The 25828-nt window shown below is 50.5% G+C and overlaps 1 protein-coding gene across 7 annotated transcripts in view; it reads right to left on the bottom strand.

Annotated features, from left to right (window-relative positions):
• Positions 1-25828, bottom strand: part of JDP2 (Jun dimerization protein 2) — a 57338-nt gene that overhangs the window by 12161 nt on the left and 19349 nt on the right. The window contains exons 1-3 of one of the 7 annotated variants that reach the window (XM_074585294.1): positions 11337-12416; positions 8860-9892; positions 7693-7831 (exon numbers count right to left, since the gene is read on the bottom strand). The exons of 2 other annotated variants lie outside the window; for them this stretch is intronic. Coding sequence is in view for 2 of the 5 variants with exons in the window: in XM_074585291.1 (XP_074441392.1) it covers positions 452-476 (25 nt within the window). In the remaining 3 variants the exon portion in view is untranslated. Of the gene's footprint in view, positions 1-451; positions 1410-6064; positions 6298-7692; positions 8111-8859; positions 9893-11336; positions 12417-25828 lie in introns of those variants that run through there. 4 more of the 7 variants (XM_074585291.1, XM_074585295.1, XM_074585293.1 and 1 more) reach the window with 4 other exon arrangements.

Below are 25828 nucleotides of genomic sequence, written 5' to 3'. Positions count from 1 at the left end.
GTTTACATTCACCATAGCTGTGCCTTCTGCACTGATGCTATTCATCATTTCATGCCACGACATCAAGATGCTCCAGAGTGAATTAGGAGACAGAGAAGGCTTTCTTAAAACTTCAGTTCGGTGATGAGCAGCTTGTGTCATTCAATGCTCTCTTCAGCAACTATCCTTACAGCAAAAATCTGGTCAACACGTGATTTCACGGGTCAAAATTCAGTTTGCGTTTCCTTAGCTTTGCCTCTACGCTCCCCTTGTTCTGGTTAAAATGCTGTAACACAAGACTTGACCTCTTGCCGAGATGTCTGTAAACCCTCCTAATTATTGCAGTCACTTTTGCATCTTTGCTTTGGCACCGTTCTTGTTGTGGTCTCAGCCAACCTCAGGTCAAGCTCGTTTATTTTATCATCAGTCCCATCCCCAAAAAGCTGACAACAGTACAGCTTCCTGTGCTCACCTTGGTTTTGCTGCATCTTTCCCATTAGTGACAAGTGTTTCTGTGCTTTGTCCCCCAATCACGTCGTTATGGTCAATAGTCTGTGACACTGGTTGATTTAGTATTTCTTAAAGGCAGCGTCCATTATTCAGTTTCTCTCCTATTGCCAGGGTCTGTTACCTTCCAGAGCCTGTGACCTAGTGGGAAGAAGCTTTACCAAGTTGTTACTGTCCCATACAGTTGCTCAGCTTCCTCAGTGACACCGACCCTATATACCCTCTTATTCTTTCTAATCTTAATTTGCTTGGAGGGCTTGTTTTTTCATTTGTTCCCATACTGATTTTGCTGGTGCTTTTTCTGGGGACTCTTTTTGTTTGTTTTTGGTTTTTTTTGGTTTTTTTTTTTTAAGGAGCTGATGTTTGCACAGCAGTTACGGCATGAATCTAACTTGCGTAGGCATAATCCACGTAACCCAGTGTCCCCGGGGGCTTGTACTCCGGTTGCTAGCCTGTATTCACACCCCTCCTGCCACCTCTTCAGTGCTATTCTTACCCACAGACTAAAACTGGCACAGGAATGCCTACCTGTGTTGAAATCATACATTCATTTCCCTGCGCAGAAACTGCCTTAGTTTGTATCTACTGTTCCCCCAGGACCATCCTATGGCATCCTCACTTATCCAGAGGTGCTGTTTGCTTCTTTATAAACCCCATGCAGTTGCTGCTGCTGTGTCAACAGCATCATCAGGAGAGGACCATGACATCCCAAAGCAGGCTCTGACTGTCACACTTCAATTTAAATTGCCATTACTGTCTTATCTCTGCTGTCAGCTTCCTTGGCGACAGCGAGGGCTGTTTCCAACCTTATTTTCAATTTTACTGTCTATAAATCATGGTTTCTTCCCACATAAGCTATTTTGCATGCTCTGACATCTGCAATGGTTGATCCAAGTACCCTTCCAATACTCAGAGAGCCAGTCTAGCACCTAATACTGCCAGCCAGCAGATTCTGACATTCTGTAAATACCAGCATGTTTCTCTTTTGCCCATGTTAAGCGCTGCGCTAAGGCAAAGTCTGTCCTACCAGCCCTTCTCCATGCTGCCTGCAGAATCAAGGCCATGCTTGCCTGTTGTTCCCTCACTCCAGGCTCGACCTGGGTGCCTGCCATTACTTGTCAGCTGCCATGCATCAGAGCACTGCCAAAGTCTGCCAGCCACCATACAAGCGATCTTTGATCTCTTCATCAGTGTCTTAGCACTTAACGTACTATCGCCATTTGTATGTACTGTCTTGGAGCACCTAAGTCATAGCAGTTGGCCTTTCATCTGCTCCTGGCAACAGGAAAAAATTCTGCTGTGGAGATCAGAAGTAGTGCTACCATCCATGAGAGGCAACTTCTGGGTCCTTAGATCTTACTGTGGCTTTATTGCCATTTTTTACTTTTTTTATTAGCTCCTGGCTATCAAGTTTGCTCAGCCTGTACGTCATACATTGCATCTTTTAGTTCCCTCTGTTGGCAGAAGGATGATTTATATGAAAACCCTTTCCTGACATGCTCAACTTCTCATGCCCCAAGAATGTAACTTCCTAAACAAAGACAGGGCAGTTGGCTACCACTCTTTCTCTGAAGCACAGAGCCACTTGTTTTTTTCCATCTGGACTCTTCTGGCTGGGGTGATTGCAGGGTGCTGAGGGTCACCAGAGCCTACAGACTTTCTTCCACTTCAAGGTTCAACCCCTAGTGAGTGCCAAGTTAAGCACGATGAAGTTGAAGGCAGAAAGCCACTACCCCATATTCCCAGTGCCACAAGTACCTAGACATGCAATTACAGTTTTCTTCTGTGGTCTAAAATGTGATACTCTATCTGCTCTAGATGCATCTGATGCACCTAGTTTTGAGTAGTACCTTAGTTTGAGTAGCAGGTCACCCTATCTCCTCTCTAGCTTCTTCTGGTCTGCATTGTTAAAAGCAGTAACTTGCAGTGCCCGTGCCAAAGGCCACACTGATCAGTATCAAAGTTATTTGCCAACCATCAGAACACAGCCAAGCCCTTTGGTTGTAACCAGTCTTTTCAGATACCCATGCAGCAGTGCTGGCAAACATGGACTTTAACAACAGCCACCATGCCTTCATTCATTATCTGCTGAACCTGTTGATGCCAAGGAACCCACCACCTCTAGTGTACTGAAGAGCTGCAGTGACGCCCACTGGGATAAAACTGTGCATGCCCTCTCTTTACCAAGGACCTAACATTACTTAGTGTTTTATAGCATCAGGGAAATTCCCCTTTAAAAAACCAAACCACAAGTTTAAGGCACTATCACAGCATGGCTTATCGAGTGCACTGAGCTGCAGCATGCCACCTCAGCATGCTAGACTACCTCACTACCTCCAAACTCCACTTCTACCCCAAGAGGGACAGACAGTTGCTTTAATCATGCCCTTTGCAGGGCCAAAGCAGCATCTGTGCCCTTCCCACAGACACCTCCAGCTGCTGCCCTTGCTGTTCCCTTCCTCCCACGGGCAACCCCTCATGGAGGAAGAAGAGCTGCAAGGCTTGTGAACACCCGTACATTTGATGTCCTATCCCAAACTCCCACACTCCAGCAAGTGGACTGCAGGGCCACAATGCTAAAGAGAGGAAGGAGCTGTGAAGGACAGTTCCTCAGGAGATGGAAGTCTAAACCCATTTTGTGAGCAGGAACGGTCTGTCTCAGTCCTGCACATCTAGTTTCACAAAGATGGCAGGAGGAATGTCCGAATCATTCACAGACAGAAGGCTATGAAAAGCTTTCTGAAAACAGGAATGCAGGGAACCTTCCTGCCTCCCTCCTCTTCTCCATCAGGGAGGCACGCAGCCCCCTACACTGTACCCACAGTGCAGTCCACAGCTGACAGCCTCTCCTCAGCAGGGGTGCACTTTTGCAGCCCTCCACCCAACTGAGTCCTACCATCAGGCCCCCACACCTGCCTGTCTGATGCTTTGACTCCTTATCCCCATTATGAGGAGGGGAGATGCTAGTCCTCTACTTCTCAGCTTTAGAAATAACCCCTCCTCTGCCACGAGCAAAGCAGTCAGCTCACAGTCCTTCTTTTTCTCTGAGCATTTTCCTCCATACCTTCACAGAGTAGTAAAAAGCTCTAGTTTAGCATTACACTGCCCCCACCACTGCAATGCAGCGACTGACTTGTAAGCAACCTGTGACAGTGGGGTTTTGTACAGCACCTGGCATAGCAAGGCTCCTGTATTGCAATAGTTAGTTACAATAATTGCAAAAAACTTGCAATTAATTACCACAGTATTATTGATTATTTGTGGCAGACATTTAATAATGCTCACCACCCACTGGACGGCAGTACAGAGCAGGAAGGTAAAAGCTATCCTATTTCTGCCTGGAGCAGCTCAAAGGGATTTGAGGAGAAAAGAATATCCTGGTCTGCGTTAGGCTGAAGCTCAGACACTGAGGTTAACGACTGACTTGCTGAAATCCCCCAGGACCTTCCCTGACCACATGTGGTCAGGGCTGGAATCTTCTTCAAGATGACAATCCTACTCTGGCACAGAGCTATGCCCTCAGGGGCCAAGGATGGCCTCAGAGATGAGAGGCCCCCCTACAAACTCCTCAAAATTATGCCCTGAATGCCAGGGTCATCCACAAAGACCTCTAATCCATATAAAGACCAGCTCTGGCTAGTTTGCCACAATCCTGTTCAGATGAGTGGACCATATGGACTTTCAGCTCCCTGGCTGCATGTTAAAACAGCCTGCAATGTTTGGACTGATACTCCGGACAGTCCAAGCAACTGTGAAATCCATGCAAGCAGCCAAAGACAGATGGCATCAGGTTTGCCGTGCCCCCTCCTTGCTGTACTGGCACCACCGAACACATGCAGGCTGGCAAAGGGTCCATGCCACACACCACGGCTCTGCCTCCCTTGCTCTTGGGGCCAGGTCCACTGGGAACAACCTACTGCAGTGAAAAGAGTCTCTCAACAGCTTCATACCCAAGGCATTGCGTGCTGCCCAGTACCTGGCCCAAGCAATGCAGCTGAAGTAGCAAACACTAGCACAGGGAAGGAGACTGCAGAGCAGAGCTCAGAGCTGCCTGTGCTTGAGCAGCCTAGTTGGACACACTGATCGGATGGAGAGGGCAGGAGGAGGCAAGAAGTGTGAGGGAGTATCTACTCTTCCTTGGCAAGGGCTGCAGCACGGAGGCCTTTGCATCCTGCAAGGCAAGAAATGCTCAACTGTGAAGTGAAGGGCGATGCATCCATAGCTGTCTCAGCAGGAGGACCCCAGGCAGCAACCTGCACATTAACTCTCAGCAGATCTTGTTAATCCCCCAGACCGCAGGAACCTGGGACAACCAATCGCTGCTTGACACAGGGACGGTTTGGACGGCAGCTCCTGCACCTATCCACTCATCCCCTAGATGGGCAGGTTTGTGCTTTTTTAAGTCACTAGGAGTCACACTAAGAATCTGAACTCCAACAACTGGCATTCCCAGATATCCCCACGCAAGCACTCACCAGCAAATTCCCAGTGCAGACTCTGGCAACAGCCTCCAGATAGAGTTTTTCATGCAAGTTTTCTTGAAACTAGCTAAAAAATCCTGGTCTGAGCTGCAGAAGCATTTGTTTCTGCTGAGCTCTCGGAGTCCAAACACACACACACGCACACACACACAGTTTGGCAGTGGTTGTGTTCCAGGGCTGGTAATACAAGCCATGGAGCTGGCTGCCAAGACAAGCAAGAGAACGAGCCAGGCCCCGTTTCATTGGCCACCATACGCTGCATATGGCCCTGGAACCAGCCAGCACAGTGTTCTCACCCTCCTTGAAGGCATAGGAGACCCTGTGTTTTCAAATACACCTCCACAGGGCCTTCATTAAAGGAAAATGGAAACATAATGTGGCTCCTGCTCTCTTGGTATTTCTCCCTTTCCCCCAATTTGCTCTCAAACCTATTTCCCTCCCATGGAAAAAGAAAAGTGCCTCCTGGAGCAGACCGTGCAAAAGAATGCAACTTCCATTCAACTCCATGCCTGACTGCTAAAGCGGACTTGGGACCGAGCACTTGGGAAGAGGGGGATGGTGAGGGACCTCCAGGGCCCCTTTTCCTTCTCCGGCCCCCGCGGGCTGGAGGCACGGCTCACCGCAACGCCAGCCCTCCCCGCGGCACACACACGGTGGCCGGAGGGAGCCCGGACCCCTCACCTGCGCGACAGGTGAAACGGCGGCAAGGGAGGGCACCCGAAAGTGGGGAGATCCTGCTGCTCCCCACCGCCCCCGCAGCGCATCCGTGCGGGGGCAGTAGCCCAGCGCCGGCCACCCCCGAAAGGCCGTCCGAGCCCCCGCACGTAGCTGGCTGCGGGGGTAGCAGCCCCGCTCCGAGCCGCCTGTGCGGCTCTGCCCGCCCCCCGCCCCCGGAGGATTCTCCCCGCGCCCCCGCGCTGCGCCCGACCGCTGGCAGCCGGACCCCCCGCTCCCTGCCCGGAGGACAGCACCCTGCCCGCCGCCGCGGGGTGCCGGGATGCTCCTCCGGGCCCGAGCCCCCCTCCGCCCCCGCGGAGCCCCCACGTCCTCGCAATCCCGGCCCGCCCGGCGCTCCCCCCGCCCGCGCCCGCACCCACCGTGCAGGGGGACCGTGCTACCGGGGTGCCCGGCCGCAGGGGCCGGGTGGGGGCTGCAGGCTCAGCCCCGCCGCCTCCGCCGCTGCCCCGACCCCCGGGCCCCGCCGGGTGCCGATGTCGGTGCCGGCCGCCGCCGGGGCGCCTTGGCCGATCGCCGCCCCCCGCCGCGCCGCTGCGCGCCTCCCGCAGGCTGTGGCGGGCGGCGGGGTGGGTTGCATCAGCCCCGGTTATATAGCGGCCCCGGGCTGCGGGGAGGGGTCGGGAATGCGGAACCGGCCGGGCTGCCAGCGCCACACGTCAGGGAGGGCGGGGGAGCGGGGCCGCGGGGCGGGGAGCGCCGCGCAGGGGTGGGACCAACCGGGGCACCGGCACCCCGACATCCCGCACGCCGGCATCCCCGCATCCCGCACCGCGGGACTCCGCACCCGCTAGCCCTTGGCACCCCTGTGCCCTCGCAGCCGGCAGCCCCGGCACTCCCCGCCCCCTCCGCATCACGGCACCCCGGCACCTCGCACCCCCCTACCGGGTGTGGACCCCTGCCCCCCCGCCCCGCGCTCTCCGCTCCGCGTCCCCCCGCGTACGCCAGGACCCGGTCCCAGGCAGCCCCGGCCACCCGGCCCGCTACCACCGCAGCCCTGCCCGGGCCAGCCCGCAGGGGCAAGCTCAGCACCAAGCCCCAGCTCCTCAGTCCTGTGCCTGGGAACAAGGAGGCAAAGGACCAGGGCGGCCAGGGCCCCCCAGCGCCAACCCCACCTCACCCTGGGCAGCAAAGCCATGGTAGGCAGGGAGGGCTGCAGGACAACCCCGCTGCTCGGTGGGAAGCGAGCTCCTTCTCATCTCATCCTACCCCAGCCTGGCCAGCTCATGCCCCACACAATGCTGTCTCCCCCCATACATGGCTCAAGGGCTGTCAGCCCCAGCTGTACCAGGCTTTTGACTGGGATGGAGAGGAACCGGGAACCAGAGGGGTTCAAGGCTCCCCTGCCCAGCTGCTTTTGCCTTCTTCCCTTATCATTACTTGGACATCCCAGAAGGGACACTGCCCAAGGCACAGGCACTCTCATGGTGCCCCACGCTCTAGTACCATGATGTCAGGTGGAGATGGGGGAGCAGGTGGCGGACTGGGGCCTTCCTGATAACTTATTTGCATGGATCTGAATTGTCTTCTTCCTCTTTCTCTCTCACATTGGCCTCATCCCACCAGCATCTGCCAAACTGTTCTGGGAAGCAAAGCTCTGCACAGCCGCAGGGCCTCTGGACCTGCCACAGGTACTGGATGCTCTAGGGCTGTTGCTCCAGGAGCATTTCAGGACAGAAACACTCCTTTTTCTTTGGAAATAAAAAATACTAGAGTGCTTAGCAAAACCGCCAGGCTGAGCGGGCTGAACTACCCAGCTCCCTCTGCCTAAGCCTATGCGCAAAGTCAATGGGGAAAGACAAGAGATGTGTTTCCCAAAGAAGGATGAACCATAGTGAAGACTCACAACCAGCAAATTCCCCTGACATCTCGTGTGCCCTCAGGTCATTACAGACAAGAGAAGTCTCTCATGGAGCTGAGCAATACTGCCATCTCTTTTCCCTATCCTCCCCACCCACCCAGCTACACAGAGAGGCACCATCCACCCTACCTTGTATCCTTCTCCTGGCTTGTCAGTCATTGTTCCTTTTCAGCATTCACCAATTTAATTTCTTCACACCACTGACGATTTATGCTATTCATCATCCACAAGGTCTCACCACCAGCACTTCCAGCCTTGTCCTCTTCATCTGTCTCAGCAAGAGAAAGACAATTCAGTTGGGGAGCTGGGACTGCGCTGGAACAGGGGACCAGAAATGCTGCGTTCAACATAGAATATACTTTGCCCAAGTTGTCCTACAGAAATAAGTAACAGCCTGGATTGGCAGGACACTGCACACATATTCTCATTCCTACTTTCCTCATGCTGTTGGGTTTTTATGTTTTCAGAGAAGCAGAACACTTTCTATACACCTTTGCATACAACCCCAATATTTCTTTAATCTTGGCACCTCTTCTCGGGGGGAATGGTGCAGTTTGAGCTGAGATGTATTTTTCCCATATGCATTCCTTCACCTTCCCATATCAGATAGGACAGGCTTTTCTAGTGCCTTAAGCTGGAGGGATCCCAGTGTGGTTGATAAACAATATCTCTCTAGCAATTCACACAGGTTGCCTGGAGGGCATGGCAACTATTGCGTCCTGAGGGCAGGGAGAGGGAAAACCAGGGGAATTTCAGAGGCTGATGACCTGGCTGAGCAAGGTCCAGTCCAGCACGTGGTTCTTCCTGCAGCCCTTCCCTGCCCTGGGGAAGGTGGGAAAGTGCCATTTCCCATTCTCTGCTGGGGGCTGGAAGAAAGAGAGCTCTCCCTGCTCTGTCTTCCATTGTTTTTCCCTTTTTTATTTCCCTTTCTCTAGTGGGCAGAGCTGGGAGATATTGTGACACAGACATCTACAGCCCCAGCCTCAAGTACTGACCTCTTCATGGGTGCTCTTCCCCCCCAGCCAGCCCCCATGGGATGGGAGCAGGGACACCACCTACCAGTGTGTATATGACCAGCACTCGCAGCATGTTTACAGTGCACAGATTTCAAAGCTGTGTACCCAAGACTGTGCTGAAGAAGGCTGGGAAGCAGGGACGAGAGGATATAGCTGAATACCTCCCTTCAGCCTAGATGTCTTTCCTTCCCTGCTTCCCCTAGGCAGGTCCTGGGGGCAGCTGAGCCTCCATTATTATGATAATCCAAGTTAATCCTAACTGGAACTTGTTTAACTTAACTGTTGAAGAGCTAGTCCCACCGAAGCATCCATGTTCCGGACAGTGCTTACGCACATGTTTGAAGGGACAAACTTGCATCATTCTTTCTTGAGTTGGGAACTCTTGTCTCACAGGGGAATTTTCCTCGTTCTTGCAGCCGCCTGTGCTTGAACTGTTCTTTTCCCAAGCTGGGTTTTGCCTCATGTAAACACCAAACATGTTTACTTTTCAGACAGTTTCATTCGGGCTAGGAAAGGCGTAAGAATTCATTGAGAATTTGTGGCTTCAGTGGGTAAAAGTGAACAGAAAAGTCACCAACAACCGTCTGCTCTCTGAAGGATGCGGAGTGGTTGGGTAAACACGGCTGGCCCTACCAGAGCCTGTCAGTCTTGCCACTGGTGTGGAAAGATGTGCTGACAAAGACAAATTAACCAAGTGGGAATGGCAGCATCTGCAACGGAGACAGGAGTGGCTGAGAAAAAAGCAAAAGTTCCACTGCACAGAATACCAAAAGCTGTCAGTACCTCGCCGCTTGGAAGATGGCTTTCTCCTCAGACCAAAGGGATGATTTGCATATTTTTGTCCAAAACAAAGTGTGTGGAAGGTGAAGGCTCATGGATGTGGAAACACAGCCCCTGCAACACAACATGGGGCCAGAAAGTTATCAGGAACAGAGCAAACTCCAGAGCAAAACAGAGCTGCACCAGCACAGGAGTTTGATTGCAAAGGAGTTGCTCTCAGTCCTTGGGAAAAGCCTTTGCTTTCCGCATGCCAGCACGCGTTTCTCTGCCTTCCCCACGTGGATGAACTGTGTAGCTCATCGGCCAGATTCAGGCTTCGTCCAGGATGCCACGTGACGGCACTGCAGTCATCCTTGTTCTTCTCACCCCTCTCTTCTGGATTGTCTCATGGGCCTCTCAGGAGGATTGGGGGCCTCAGCAGGAGTGGATGCTGCCTGGGGCGGGCTTGTGTCCTCTGAAGGCGGGCAGGGGAGGCAGAGTCAGCACTGGTCCATCTTGCCAGGCTTCTCAGCATCACTCTTGATGTTACAGCCCTGTCATTGCACAGCAATGAGAGCCAGCATGCTGACAAGGCTCCTGAAGGTCCTCAACATTTAATATGCCATGTCCTCCAAGAGCACTAAAAGCATGTTTAAGACCCCAGCAATGACAGCCCTTTGCTTGCTCTCCAAGCCCTCCTGATGCCACTATCAGTGGAGATGAGCTCACAGTAACCTCCCTGGGATATTCTTGGCTAAAAAAGCCAATGATACAATAGACCTGAATAACTCTGTTGCTTGTCCAAGTACAGTTTTATGTGCTTGATATTAACTAATATTCTAAGTCTAATCAGGATGTTAGCGACTCGAGTTCATCGCCTTTCTGTAACCTCTTCAGGGCTCACTAGTACAACAACGTGCACATGGGACATGCCTGGCAGACATAAAGCCACACTGACGTCCTACAAGTAAAACTCCTTCACGTGTTTGCTCTCTGTGCAGGCTGACAGGGTTAATGATTCCCCTCCCACCCACTGAAGCTGACAGATCTGTGCTGTGGCTCTCTTAACTGGGATTCCTCAGACTGGCTCCTTGCTCCCACACTTGCCATCTACCACTTGCTACATGAAACAGTGCTTTTCATGTCACCCATCCACCTAAATCACCCAAATCCTCATGAATCTGCCTCCCTTCTTCCTGATCTTTGCCTTCAGTATTAGGATTATCTGCAATCCTGATGGTCAGTACTGAAAACCATCCACGAAAGGACGAAACCTAGGACTTAGACATTCCAACTGCTGTAAGTCAGAGTACAGTACCTATCTGCAGCAAGAAAGAGCTTCAGCCTGCAGGGGAGGGTGGCAGTGATGCAAGTCAAGATGTAGCTGCCCTTTGGCCACCTCTGTCTGCATGTCACACTGTGTCACACATCAGCCACAACTCACTTCTCGTTTAGCTGTTCCCTTCATGCAACCCTACCTCATTTATAGTCTGATTTTCCTTTAAAAAAAATTATTTCCAGTCATTTTGCAGAATTGGGCTGGGGAGCGAAGAGACAAATCACAGAGGCAGTAGGAGTGAGAGGATGATAAATTGTCCCCGAGTCACTGCGGGGGAAGAGGCTGGGTCTGGGCTGGTGGCAGTGCTGAGGCCAGAGCAGGCACCACCACAGGGGTTAGACAGTGTCCTAATGGACACAGGCTGATGGGCTGATCGATCCCCAGGCTCCTTGTTTATAAAAACGGGACTGATTAGATACCAGGGCTGGCAAACGCTGCGCAACAGATTGTCTCCGACAGTGCTGGATCCTTAAGTTAAATAATCTTTATGTTGGACAGTTGCGGAATAACCTCTCCAGAGAGGAATTTCCTTCTTATCTTTCTCAGTTAGGCATTGGCTTAGACTTTGAAATATATAGTCTTTCCTAAAAAAGTTATAGTCCTATCTAATTCATACCCCTTCCCCATTTATCTTCTCTGTAAACTGACATGTTGCGTACCTTGCAATCATCGCTCATGTGGAAGGGGCTTCATCCTTTTAGTAACTTTATCTGCTAGTATCTCCCCTATTTTCCCCAGCAAGGGTGACGTGAAGCACACAGAGTATTCCAGTTGAAGGTCTATCCCAGACTCACTCAGTGGCATTACAATATTCTCTGCATTAGTTTCCATCCTGCCATAAAGCCACCCCTGCATGGTTCCCAGAGATGAACTGCTCTGAGCCTTCAGGCCTTTGGTTTCTGCTTCTCTGCAGTATTTCAACAGTGCCAGCACAAATCACCACGTGGCCACTTAGCTTCCTTGAGAAGTTCCTGTGAAAGACACTGCTCCCAGGTTCTTGAAAATCCATGTCCTGTTATTTTCTACAGCAGGAAACACTCCGTAACTTCTAGCACCTCCAGGAGCATGATCTTCCCTTGCAGAGGAAAGCGAGCTGCAGATTTCTTGCTGCAATGTAGCAGATCAAGGGGGTGTGCGGAGAGGACCTGCAGATCCTTAATGAGCATCCCAACAATTCACCTGGGATTGAAGTAAGACTCATGTCCGCAATTCCTTGGCTTTCTCTGCCCTCCCCTATTTCTGCATGAAGTTACTTGCCTCTAGCACTCTGGTCCTCAGGCCCTGGTGCCCAGTCCTGGGACTGTTTTTCTAAGAAACCAGCCTTTGCTTGTAGAAGTTTTCACTGCCTCAGGATGCCTTGGGTGTAGCAGCTGAGCTGCACTATTGGGGGGGGTTATCTTTTTTTCTTTTTGGTAAAGGAATTGCTTAGCTTCTCTGCAGTGCCCTAAGCTTCTTTAGCTGCTCTACTTTCTTCCCTGATCCCAGAAAACCTGTCAGCCCTCTCCCAGGTTTCCTACTTCCAACAGACTGAAAGAAGGTAGGTCTTATAATTTTTTCTGGGTCTTTGTGCTTCACATTCTCTCCTTAGCCGACCAATTACCATCTAATATTTTCCCTTCTGCAGCCTGTGCTCCTACTGGCTTCTCTAGGCTTGGATGTTCATTTTCTGAAGGATCTCTTTGCCTTGAATAACCTCTCATGCCTTGTGTCCTAGGCAGATGGGGGGTGGGGGGGTGTCCTTTCCTTCCTCTCCATATTGCTGTCTGCTGCAATAGTGTTATTAATAGAAGAACCAATGAAAAAGCTCTCCTTGATATTTATCCAAAACTCTTTCTCTCCATAATGCCCTCTATCCTCCTTCCCCATTTCATTCCTCCACCACCTCTTCCTCACCCCGCTCCCCTGCACACTTTGCTTTCTCACTTTCCTGACTTTCTTCATCCCTCCCCTTGTACTCCCTCCTTCTTTCACTGCCTCCCTTCTTCCCTCCCTCTCCTTGGCTCAGTATTCAAAATCCCTGCCCATAGCGACGAAAGGAAAAACAACAACACAACACTCCAGCCTGAGGAGGCCAGAGCATGGGATTCCTTCCGAGAAAACTCAGAAACCAGGGAAAAGAGGGAAAGCAAACAGTGAGACCAGGAAGAATTCTGAAGAGAGCAAGGATATTTCAAGGGGGAGGGATGAGCTGGTATCTCAGGGAAACTTGGTGGGGTCTGAGACAAACACAGAGACACGATCACAGGTCCAACCCAAACACAGCAGAGCAAGTTCTGCTTTCCGGGGAGAAGGAGCTGGGTTAGGAAGCCCAGCTCCCACAGAAAGAGCCCCAGTGCAGTTATGCAAAGGACAGAGATAACTGTACAGATGGAGAGGAAAGAGAAAGTTGTGACTTGCTCTACAGAGAGGATGGGCCAATGCCCTGGGCCACAAACAGGAGAAATCTCTGCAGCAGAGGAAGAAGGGCTGATTTCCCCAGGGATGGTGGGGAATTCTCCATGCCAAAGGGAGACTGTAGGCCCAGGGCTGAAGGGTTAATACCCCACAGGAGGGCCCTGGGGAATACACTGTAAATAGGTGTGGTTTTCTCTGCAACTCCAAGAGGCATTTTCTCTCTGTACCAGTCTGGACAGGTGAGAAATCGGAAGAAGTTGGAGCCTGTGCTTCCCACTAACACAAAGCAGGGCTGTTAGTACAGGTCTTGCTGTTTGTTTGCACACTCCAGCCTGGCTGCTTAACTCCGTAGTACCCGGTGCCAGGAATCTCTGGCAGTCAGCATGGTGGTCCCCCGGGTACAAGCACCTGCCTGTTAATGGAAAGCCACAGATTAATGGTGCAGCACAAGGAGCCTTAGTCAGTTACTCATTGCAGAAAGGATAAATTCAGTGATAAGCAAAAGAGCCAAATATGGTATGTACAGGGAAGGCAACTCTCTTCCTTTCTGCTCTTCCCATATCTCATGGGCTTGCACCCCCTACCCCAGTACTGGACTTGGCCCTCCTTCCTTGCCCCATCACTCATGATCACCCTTCCCAGGGCTCTGCCTTGCCCTCCCCATGCCACATCTCCACGCTGAATTACAGGAATTTTGTTTCTCTCCACAAGCCAACCTCCTCACTTACCCTGGCTCTGCAGCCTGCCTGCTGCTAGGCAAGAATAACCGAGAACCAAAGTTTTCAATCACCTCTGCTCCATTTTCCATTTTTAATTCAGAACGCTTGAACCTTGAGAATAATTTTCCCTTTTTCAAACGAGTTTTAAACATAGCTGGCTCCCAGAAAGGTATAACTGGAAGAGACACTGGATCACTAAATCCAGCCACAATCTCAACAGCATCACTTAAATAATCCCCTTCATAAACTAACCAGGCTCAATCTTGAAACCAATTGGGGTTTTGCTTTCCCTGTTCCCACTAGAGAAATGCTCAAAGATCCTACTGCTATGAAAGGAAGAAATATTCTGTTAATCTCCAGCCTAAATTTACTCATTCCCATTTGCGCTGGCAATGAAAGACTGCACCCAAGCAACAAAGCGCTGGGTAGGACATAAGCCTCAGAACAGAATTCAAACAAATCAGACTGAATCACAAAGAATAACGCTGAGAAATGAAAACAGAAGTGTTTGCAAAGCAATTAATCTTGGTCTTGGAAATGCTGATTCCCCCAGTCATTTCAGATCCCAAAGGCTCCTCAGCCCTACAGAGTCCCCACATCTCTTTGATTCCACAAGTGCATATTAGAGCCATGACCCCACTGTACCCCTGTATCAACAGCCTTTCTGAAAACTGCTTCCAAGAAAAGACATTTTCATGAAGACATAGCCCCCAGTTCCCCAAAACCTACCTAGCACAGCTGCTGCCAAACTGCATCTGAGCTTCAGCCCAGGAGAGCTGCAGGAAAGGAGAATACCAGTGTCTGCAGAGAGTACAAGGCACATATTGTCCAAAGTTCAACATATAAAACAGTAAAATGAGCTTGCAGAGGGCTGAAAGCTTAAGGAGAGATACTACAAAGCCCTGGGAAACAGAAACTGCACGTGTTGAAGCTTCCTTCTGCCCACCGTTCATAGACACCACTGAAGTCAGCAAGTAGTTGTTTATTTTAGGCTTTTGGTCAAGTTCCGTTTGCAAGAAGCCAAAATGGTGACGCTAGACACAAAGGCATGTCATATGCCAGCAGAAAGATGGCTCCCCAGCTTACATGGGTAGATACAGCCGGGCCACAGACACTTGCGCTGAATCATAGATTCCTGTCATCCAACTGTGAACAAGGATAATGGGAAATACAACAGAAGAGATGGGGGAAACCATCTGCTGCTCTCACTTGATTGCACTGTGAAACTGTAGGCTCTGTTTGGGATAAAACAGCACTCATTTCCAAGGCAACAAATTGCAGTATCATAAACAAGAGAGGACCAGGAGATGCCTGCAGGTTGGAAGCTGAGAGAAAGGACCTTCTTCATGGAGGCACAGGCAGATCAAGTGAAGATGAGGCAGGACTCTGAGCACTTGCCCAGGGCACTGGTTTTGCCAGTGTCACCATCTGAGACCTCTTCCCTGCTCCTCCCAAGCACAAGGCAACTTTGTGGGAGGGCCCTCACCAGTGACCCCGTAGTCCAGCTGGGTGTTGTCACAGCCACAGAGAGGCTAAGTTGCCTTGCAGACTTGTGGGTGTATTTATCTGCAATCTGACTGAAGGAACAGCCATAAAAACCACAGATGCAAAGGGTCCTTTCAGTGTCCTGTGCCTAGAGCTATAAGCGTTTGTGGCCAAGTCACAGCAGAGAAGTAGCTGGGACAAAACCCATGTATTCTGCTGCACGTCCATGTGACAAGTGCTAAACCCAAACAGGGGATCATAAAGCTGGCCCTGATGGCCTGACACGAAGAAGACAGAGCTGGACAACTATAGGCTAAGGCCCAGAGAAGCATAAGGTAAGCATAAGCAGAATGCGTTATATTGGCATGACTTACTGTAGGATTGTCTCCCCTCCAGTGTGGTGACCGTTCTGGAGCATACCTCTCGGGCTGGCAAAGAAGACAAAGTCCAGTGGGGAAGACCAAGGTGGATAAAGGCTGGAGGAATAAAACTGCAGCAGAAAGAGAAGCCTTCTTTAGGGGAGGAAAGAGGCTGAGCAGGAGGAACAGGAGTGATAGGCATAAGCGACACTGATTTGGGTAAGCCACTGAGTGCTAAAGAGAGAACACCCTGCAGAAGAGCACAACCAGTTTGGGATAAAAAGATAAAAATGAGGAGCTGGGCTGTTTACTGGGGATAGAGTACGTTCTCCATGGGGCAAACGGACCAGCTAAGCACACATAACTTCAAATCATGGGGCTAAAATGTGGGATGCAATGAAGAGAGGGCAAGTTAGTGGGTGAAGAGAGGGAAACCAAACCAGGAAGAGGAAATAGGAGTGAGACTCCAATAACAGATGACAGAAGCTGTAATCACAGGAGATATGAGCTGTAGGGATTTTGACAGTTTAGGTGTCTGTTTAAAACGGATCCAAAAGATCTCAGTACATTGGTCTCTGTACATCTAGCTGCAGAATGGGAATGCCTTAAGTGCCAGGGAGCTTGAGGACTGCTGTGCTTCTCTCCCACAGCACCACTGCTGCAGTTCCTGAGACACTCACCCCGTGTCCTCCCAGCACTCCTGGGACTCTCGACCCTAACGTACAGCACAGGCACTCCTGCAGCGGGGCCAGGTGAGTTCTGCTGCTACAGGGCAGAGAGCAGACCACAGAGCCGAGGAAAGCCACCCTGTGCAGAGGGCAGGAAGAGAAATAACAGCGGGGGGGGGAAGCTGCCCTGGAAGGGTGCTGCACCTGGAAGGGTGCTGAAGACCTGTAGGTAAGAAGAGGGTCACGTATACAAACGGACATGGGAGGAACCCCGGGAATTGTCAAAGTGCAATGGAGAAGGGTAAGGGACAGAGGTGCCAGAGCTGACCTGCTGAGGCTGCAAAAGCAAACATAAGAAACCCAAGGAACTGGGGGACAAGAGAGAAAAGCGCAGGGCTTGCGACTGCCAAAGGAGAAGGGAAGACAGCTGCTGGGGAGAAGGTGCAGTTGCTCATAGGCAACTTTACTGAAGGCTCCTCTGAAAAAGTCATTAGTAGCAGAGTCTCAAGAGTGAGAACAGTTAATGAGTTACAGGAGAGATCCCAAGGCAGAATCAGATGGGGCAAGCAAAAGATCCTGTTGTGTGAGTTTTCAGTGGGGCAAACAACAACTCCTTGATGAATTTGACAGCAGAACAAGGGGCAGAAGAGAGAAGCAGAACACCATCCCTCGAGACGCTTCAGTGATCTGCATTCTCTGGAGTTAACGAGCTGCCAGTAGGGCCTGCGTGAGCCAGCACTGTTGTACAAGCTGGACTGGACTTTCCAGGAACCAAGGAAAACCACAAACTGCCTTCGTGACGTGGACGAAGCGTGTGGAGCAGACAAATGTCTTGGCTCATTCCAATTGATTGCTATCAATCAGTTCCCCCAAAGGCTGCAACAGATACATCCCATGTGAGACTGGATTCTCCATTGCCACCAATACATAGGAATCGTGAGACCAATTTTAGCCCGTGGCAGCAAGAAGGACTCGCTGTTCCCTTATGGGTTTTTCCCCTGAGAAATGCAGTACCTCCATTTTGGAGTGGGAAAGGTTTCTGCCCTTCCTTTCCCTGCTCAATTCTTCCATACAAACATCTTCCTGTGTGCTCTATGACTCCATCAAGGCTTCCTATTAACAGACACTGTGAAGAAGGGAGTCTTCCTTTTGTGCACAGTCAGCCCTGTGTCACTGCTGGTTGGATTCGTGTTCCAGCAGTCCTGAGGAAATCCAGCACGGGATGTGGCTCGATGCTGCACGGTTGGATAACACAGCACACAGAACTAATATACAGCTTGCCCTCAGGTGTGTGAGGGGTTAAGTCCGCCAAGAAAATGCTTCTGCTGCTTAAACGAAAATTGCTCTTTTTTTTCTCTTTTTTTTTTCCTTTTTTTTTTTTGTTGAGGAGTTCATGAAAAGGGGAAAAAAAAAGCTGCTATTTGTTTTGCCCCTGCTGGAGCCATGAAGGGAGCTCTGCAGAGTGGACAGTACAGTCACTGTGGCATCGCAGCAGTGAGGGAGCTGAACCGGGAGCTGCGAGGTGAAGGTCCCTGTTTAACAGCTTTCCGTTTGTTTACCAAAAAAATATTGTTCCATCATAAAAATTCCCAAAATAGTTCACGTCTTGACAGACTGACTGGCAGCTGCCCAGCTCTGCAGGATCCTGCTAAATGAAAGGAAATAAAAAAGAGCTCATCTGGTACCCCTGGCCCATTGCTCGCAGCTTGGGAATCTGCAGAGTCTCAGGGCCCAGCTGTACCAGTAGGTGCAGAGTAGGGTGGGGAGTCCTCCGGTCAAGGGGATGGCTTTACTGATGGCAACAGCTTTTCCATGAGCGATGAGGAAGGCAGCGCTCGCCTCACAATGAATGATCAGCTTCTGCTTTATTTTTATACCAAGTTTTCTTCCCCTCTCCACCCAGCTCTGCAAACCTTTGCCTTGAATGCTGCCTGCATTAATGGCTGTATCTCTCTGAGGCCTTCAATTCCTAAGAGCTGTCAGTGGCTCCTTTGGGGAATTTTTTCATGCAGGCATCTTTCTGGACCAGTGCGACTCTCAGTCAGCTAATGTATTGCTTGTTGCTGAGAAGATCTTAGGATGACAACCTACTGTTGCTGCAGATCGCAGTGATCTTATTACACATAAATGGAAAGTGTCAAACAGCACATGGCAGCCAAGTCAGAGAGTCATCCTCTCTAGGAAGAGCAGAAGGCCACTGTGAAGTCCTGCAGCCTGCCGCAGTGACCAAAGGACCGTGCGCACTGTGACTCACAGTGCAGAGAAGCAGCGAACCCAGATTAGGTCATGCAGAATTAGCAGCCTCTGTGGAAAGAACCTATCCTCGCCAAATCGCAGATGTCTCCCCAGCTGCGGAGTTAACTTCTCCATGGCCCTCATGGCGCCCAGGGCAGGTCTGCTTTAGAGAGGGACAGGGGGAAATGTGCACTCCAGATCATTCCCAGTATTGCCCTCATGGGACTCTCCATTCCTTCCTTAGACATTTTAGCACCCGGCCTCCAAACGAGACCAGGCTTTAGCAGCTGAGCTGGGGGAGGGTGGAGGGATGACCATTCCCCCAGTGCTTGCCCCCATTAGTGGTCTGCAAAGCCAGGCTTGCTGGTGCTGTAGGAAAGGTCAGGGTGTGCAGGGCCATGTTAGTTGTGGAGGTTCTTCCTCCTGTGGCAAGATCCGTTTGGCCTCCTGCTGCCGGACATTTCTGAGCAGTGTCACACCAGCTCAGCAGCCAGATGTGGGAGCTGTTTCAGTACAGCTGAGCTCATGGCTACCCACACTTGCTTGGTTTAGGTACCCCTGTCACAAAAGAGAAGTGGGGCTGGTGGGAATGGGACAGCTGGTCAGCTCTCAGCCAGGCCATCCACAAGCCAGACAAAAGTGACAGGTGACATTGCTAATGGGTTCCATGTGACTCTGAGGTTCCTTTCGTACTGCACGTGGTGTGCATGCTGCCAGTTGGGGCTCCCTTCACCTATCTGTAGCACCTGGGAGAAAAGCTGACCACCAGTTTTACACTGGAGGTGCACTGCCATTGCAGGCTGGCACTGTTCCATGTTGCCCCACTCTTCTTGGCATTTGTTCCCATGGTATGTGGCCCATTTCCATGTATTGATCTTGCTCTGGGTGAGCCATGAGGGTTCTTATGATAGAAAACAGACCCATGGGTGTAAATTCTGTCCTATCAGCCTCAAGGACACAGGGAACCGAACCCTTCACAGGAGAAAGAAAAGGAAGACAGTCTTTAGCTGAGGAAGGGCCATGGAGGAGAGGAGGTATGGCTTGCACATCAGGGCAAGCTGGAAGCATCCTTGGAAGCCCTTATTAGCAACACACAGTTTGAAGCCATCCCACATGTGCCAGGCCAGGCTGTGCTGGGTTGAGTCTGGGGAATCAGGGACCCTCCACGAGCTTCCAGCTGGATCTCCAAGCAAGCATGCTCTGTTCATCCTGCCCAGGCTGGCCATCCCATCCAGCACAGCACCCACTGTTCACCCTCTGCACTCAACCCCCCCAAGCTCTGCACAGAAGTTTAACAAGTTCCTGGCAGGAGCACGCTGGGAATCTGGTTTCTGGGTGAAGGCAGCAGGACTGGGGTAGAGGAAGTGTCTTTGAAATGATGCAGCCTCTTTTGGGATAACTATGGACAACGGTCTTGCTGATCTGGCTGTCGAAGTGCCTGATTCTTATAGTTTGTTTTCCCTTTGTGCTTGCTTCCCTGTAGACTATGACAGGACTCCTTGTGCAGATGTGGCTGTACTCTGACAAACCTGCTCCAGGATACAAAGCAAATTTAACCACCAGCCCCTTTCTTGTCTTTCTCCCCCTGTTTGCCTGTGTCTTGCATTCATTCAGTCAAGTGCCCTCTGGTCTGACATTTCCATGAGGTGTGCTTGTTGTAAGGCTGGCCTGGAAACTCCTCTCCTTCATCGCTCACAAAGCTTGTCGGGGGACAGAAGCAGACCCTCGTGCACAGCATTCAACCACTCTCAGCCAGGACCTTGTAAGGCAGCTGCCCCTGCTGTGCTCCCAGGCCCTGAGTCACACATTTCCTCTTCCACTGGTGGGGCAGGTGATGCACAGGACTGGTGCAGTTCTCCCAGTACCCTCTCAGTCATATTTTCCCTCTCATCTTATGACTACCACTTAGGAGATAATCATTGACAGACCAAGTGGGCAAGGGCACAAGCAAAGGGTGTTCCCCTTTCACATTTTAACCATCCAGGGCTGGCATTACAGCCCATGTTAAACAAAACCAAGGCTTCAAGTTTGCAAAGAAGACAAAATGCTGCCATCTTGCTCCAGGGTTACCAAAGCAAATCTAGGACTCAACAATCACCAAAACCAAAAGCCCCAAAACACTAAAGACCCCTGGCCTTAACCCCATCTTTTTGAGCAGTGTATAAATAGGAGATTGTTACTAGCCTCTTTCCAAGAAACTAGCTGCAGAGGAACGTGGGGGCTTGGCCCTGTAATTTGGGTGCCTGGGACCCACTTGGGCCCATAGACCCAGTTGCTCCCCTCACTGCAGCTCTACCTGCTTTGTAGGCAGGGCTTCCTTTGGCCAGGGTATCTAAGGTATTGGCCTCATCTCAGAGGAGATGCTTCTCACATACTCCTGGATGTGACTGTCCATTTAAGACCCCACTCCAGCTCTTGGCTCATATCACAGAACAGCCCCCATCCAAAATATACATTTGCCTTTCTGTATTCTTTCCTGGGAGATACTTCCACTCCAAAGAGCATGGGAGTGAAATAAAGCTGTGGGGGGGATCTCTGGGATCCCACTACCAGTAAATAAAGCACAAACTGATCATTGCTGTAGCAGACTCCTTCTCCTTCAAATAAAAGCCTCAGAGAAGGGGCCCAGGAATCGAACTTACCTCTGCTTCAAAGTATTGAGTGAACAAAAGTCTACATACATGTTTTACTGTTCAAAGATGTCAGCAGAACTCCCAGGTGCACCCTGCCAGCATCAGAAACCCCCCAAGTCCCACCCTGCTCATCCCCTGACTTGTGCATTTGGTTGTTATCAGAGAACTCTAGCTCTTTATCAAGACCCATTTTACATTATTTGTTATCATTACGTGGCATGTAATCAGACTTGTTACTTATTGCTGTTCCCATATTGTCAGATATGGGACTCCCACCCCCTCCCTGGGGAGACACAGTTCACTTCTAGGAAGTACTTTCCTGATGCTTGGTCTAAATTTTCTCCTTTGTTAACATAATCCCCATCTCCTCACAGATGTTTGGAGACAACAATGCTTCCCCCACCTTAGTCATCTTTTGGCTAAACTGGTTAGCACTATGCTCGATTTATCTCCCCAGTCTGTCAACACTTCCAATATCCCCAATTCAGATCACAATATTTGGTGAACTGTTCAGAGAAAGACTCTCACTCCCCTCCTCGGACAGGAAAATCACACTGACCTTTCCTGCCGCCATAACGCAACACAGACCCCCTGCCTGACTTGCTCCCCTGCTGTCCTTTGGGCTACACTCCAAAAATCAGTGAAAGTTATTGGAAAATCAATTCCATCTCTTATCGTTCTGTTTCCACAAGGGTAGGACCATGCTTGCTACCAAGCGGATGCTCACGAACATAAACAAATTAGCACAGTCCTTTTTCAGCCACTCTGCAGACAAGTGTCTATTCTGGCATACGTGACTCCAGGACATAAGGTTTTATGAAAGACATAGGGAAGGGTTGTTATCTGCCTTGCCCCTTCCTTGAATTGCCCACAACATTGGCTCTTTTGCAAGCAGGAGGGTGGGAGCTCTGTGCTGATCTCATCCATCACAGATGGTGGAAGGAAGACCAGCCCATGCTCCTGAGTGCTGGGTAAGGGGGAAAGCAAGACTTTGTGCATTGGCAATGAGCAACTGGCTAAAAGAGAAAGCTGCCCCTGTCAAAGCAGCTTAACAGGCCCTGCTTTCATTTGTTCCCAGTACGACACACCAGCCCTGTCAGCGTGCAGGTCTTGCCGCATGAAGCTCTAGGGGGAAATATTTCACACATGTTCTCCACATTTTGGTTTAAGAAAAATCACAAAGATAATTGCCTAGTTCATACAGTCACTGGTTGACATCATTCTTCATGCTCCTTGTGCCGTGCAGGGTATTGCTCACTTAATTCACATTAACTGGTTCCAGCTTCGGGCTTCTCCTTCCCACCCTCCCAAGGATCCTGTGACAGTGGGTGGACCATGTCAAAAAAGCAGAGCTCAGAGCAACTAAGCAATCTCTGCATGATCTTGCTCCCCACCTCCAGAAAACAGACGCTTTCTTAAGCAGAGGGGCTGCGCTGCGCTGGATGCAGCCACAATGAACAGGAAAGGTCTTGCAGTCAAGCAGTCTTCCAGTGCAGGGCTTGGAAGGGGCTTGGGTTGGGGCTGGCAGTCATACTGGGCAGCCGGGGGGCATGGAGAGCTGCAGAGAGTGCGCAGTCACAAAGGAGAATTAGCATACGAGAGCTCCTGCAGAACTTAATCCCTATTTTGCATGCTCTGCGGCAGCACTAAAAGCACCATTGCTTGTTTAACTCTTCTGGAAGTGGCTTAAGCAAAACTGCAGGATGGTATGCAGAGTTCAGTGTCCTCGCAGGGAGCTTGTGAAGAAAAGCCACTGCTCTCTGCACTCTCTGCCCTCAGCGCTCTCCGTCACGTGTGGTACAGAGATGGCAGCAGCAAGGAGAAGAAAAAAGAGAAAGAACCAACCGTTTTGATGCTTGGTGGTGAATGAAAGTCATTTCCAAGCAGAGAGGTGGGGATGGGAAGAGGGAGCATTAATTTCTCTCCTTTACAGATTTGGAAAGGACTTGTGAACATTTCCTTTCCTGCACTCTGCCGTTAACAGTTCTGCAGGGTGATATCATCGGGGCCTTTTCCAAACTCAGACCGTCTCAGACATTACAACACCAGGTTTTGGCTGCCTATACGTATCACCAGCTACACCCACTCCAGCCCCCTCCCTGCAACACCCCCAGAGGGATCAGTGAACCTCCCACTGCTGGAATCACCAGAGCTCTTCTCAGCTTCTCAGCAGTCACGGGCCCCCAAGAACTCATCCTTGGACACTGTACCTACACCTACTCAACTGCTCTTGAGAGCAGCTCAGCTAAAAACAGACCCTAACTGCTCCAAAGAGTCTAACGCTCTGAGCCCCGTTGTCATGAAAGTAAGCAGCTCATGATACCAGGCACCAAGATGCTGATGGGTGTGTTTGGAAGTGGAGAGAAAAAGGTGGAGAGCAGGTGCCTCTGAAGAACATCTCCAAACAGGCAATGGTCAACGCAAAGGTCCATTTCCCTTGTGCTGTACAGCACGTACCAGGGAAATCAACAGCCCCCAGTTGAAAACCTGCTCTTGGCAAAGCCACTTGCAAGCTGGAGGAAGGAGAGCTGCTCTCCCTAGTCCCCAGCCGTTCTGTGCTCACGTTCTGCATTCCAGCAAGTTCACCTCTGTTGCACAGATCTTGCTAGCTGCAGCAGGGAAGAATTGCAGCTCTCCTCTATGTATGGTGGGGGCTTACATCCAAACTAGCTCTGCGCCAGCGTAAAGAGGAAATGTCTCCACTGACATTAATGAAATTACTCCGGAGTGTCAAGTTAGGCCAAGTGAGAGCAGAATCAGGGTACGTCAGTATGTTGGAGATTTGCAACCACAGAGCAGCCTACCAGCACAACAGACAAAAACAGTGTGTCAGGAAAGAGGTTTTAGTTTCAATTTGTCCAAGAATCACACAAAAGCAGCAGTTATTTAAAAAATGCCTGAGCTGGTTCCTCAAAATAGTGGGAGTTTCGTTTAGTGCTTACCCCGAGCAGTGTGTTAGCAATGCATGCAGGCCTTCTTGTGCAAAGAGCAAAAGCGCCAAAGGCAGAAGAAAAATAAACAAAGCAAATGCCTGCGCTGTTCCACTGGCCAGCCCAGATGTCAGATTTGCTGTTAATAATGTCGATGATTTGACCTGCTTCCCTGCCTGCAGTCGTGTCCAGGAAGGTGTGAGGAGCCCCTGGAGATGCAGACAGCATGAGCTTGAAGTGTGAGATGGTCCCCCAGTGGGTTTGCACGACAGCCTGGCAGCTCTCCTCTACAGATGTGCTCTGTCAGTATAAAACCTCCCAGGGCTGTCAGCCTGCTCCCGGCAGCCTCATCCACTCCCCCTTATGCTTAAGGATCACAGAACTGCAAGGCTTTCTTCTGTTTACTGTAAGGACATGTTGCCTGGATCCTTTTTGGATGGAAACTCTCTGCTACTTTGCTCTCTAGCAACCTTGGTCAAGGTTCCCCAGAGCTTTTTCCAGCCCACCGGGCAGTTTAGTTGCTCCAAAACAAGACTGGCTTGGTTCAAATCCAGTACTTGATCCAATGGCTCAGCTACATTCCTGCTAGGATATTGCCCTCAGTATCACCACTGGCCTGTTTAGCAAGCAGTCCACGGATGAGAAAGACAAGTACATGCCAGCGGTTACTGGGTTCACCAAAGCAAACTAACCACAAAGGTCCAGAGCTGGCAGCCTTTAGTCAGGAAAAGATCTGCTCCTAAGGCTCTGCTCTGCCATCGCTCTGGCAGCTTTCTGCTGCTATTGTTTCCCCCCTCTCTCTTCAGAGATTTATTTTGGTACTGACAGGGACACTGCAAGGACCTTTCTTTCCTTTCTCCCTTCTAAAGCACTTTCTTTTCTCCCTCTCCCACCCTCTGCGTAGATGAGAGAGCCCATTTCCCTGCAGTGATTAATTCCTTTTGGCCCTTACAACTCAGAAAAGATTTTCTGTTACTGCTGGCTTTGTCTCTCTCCGATTCAACTTGCACCTTGCATCATATAAAATGGCTCCAAGCACTTTCCTTTGGCAATGCAGGTTAAAATCCAGCCTGAGTCCTCACAGTAGGCACTCAAGAGGACATGGTGGGTAGGGGTAACGGAAGGAACATGACACCCGTGTACAGCACTGGCAAAAGCGTTACTTCCCTGCTTTAGAAGGGATGTTGACCACTGGGGGATGGAGGGGGAAGAGAGACTCCAATGGCTGAGAGCTGTACTATTTGCCCCATAGTAAGCACAGCCTGTTTAGCCTCTTGAGCAGAAGAAAGTGCCTTTATCCCACTGTAATCCCAGGGAGTAAACATGGAGCACTCAAAAAGTCTTTAATCTCTGGAAGAAAGGAAGAATGGGAACCACAGCCGGATGCCATAACCAGGCAATTTCTGATTAGAAATAAAACACTGTTTTGTAGAGTGTTTTGTAGAGTGTACCATGGACATGGTAGATTGCCTGTCTCCATTCGATTCTGCACTGAGGCTGGTTAACTTCCCAAAAGTGCTGCTGGCAAGCATATATTATTGGGTGTGGGACAGAGGTAACTACATGAAATGAAGGGGCCAGTCTTATACAAGAGGTGAGGCTGGATGATTGCCTGTCAAACCTGGGGAGCCTGTGAATTACCAGAGCTCTCGTTTTGCCTGTGGCATTTCTGTAAACCTGCCACTGGTGCTGGTTCAGTGCTGGCACGTGTCCTGGAAGCACACCTTC

The sequence above is a fragment of the Larus michahellis genome, chromosome 4, assembly GCF_964199755.1.
Source record: "Larus michahellis chromosome 4, bLarMic1.1, whole genome shotgun sequence".
Taxonomy (NCBI): domain Eukaryota; kingdom Metazoa; phylum Chordata; class Aves; order Charadriiformes; family Laridae; genus Larus; species Larus michahellis.
The sequence above is the reverse complement of the archived record's forward strand: the minus strand, read 5'-3'. Positions and strand labels throughout refer to the sequence as shown.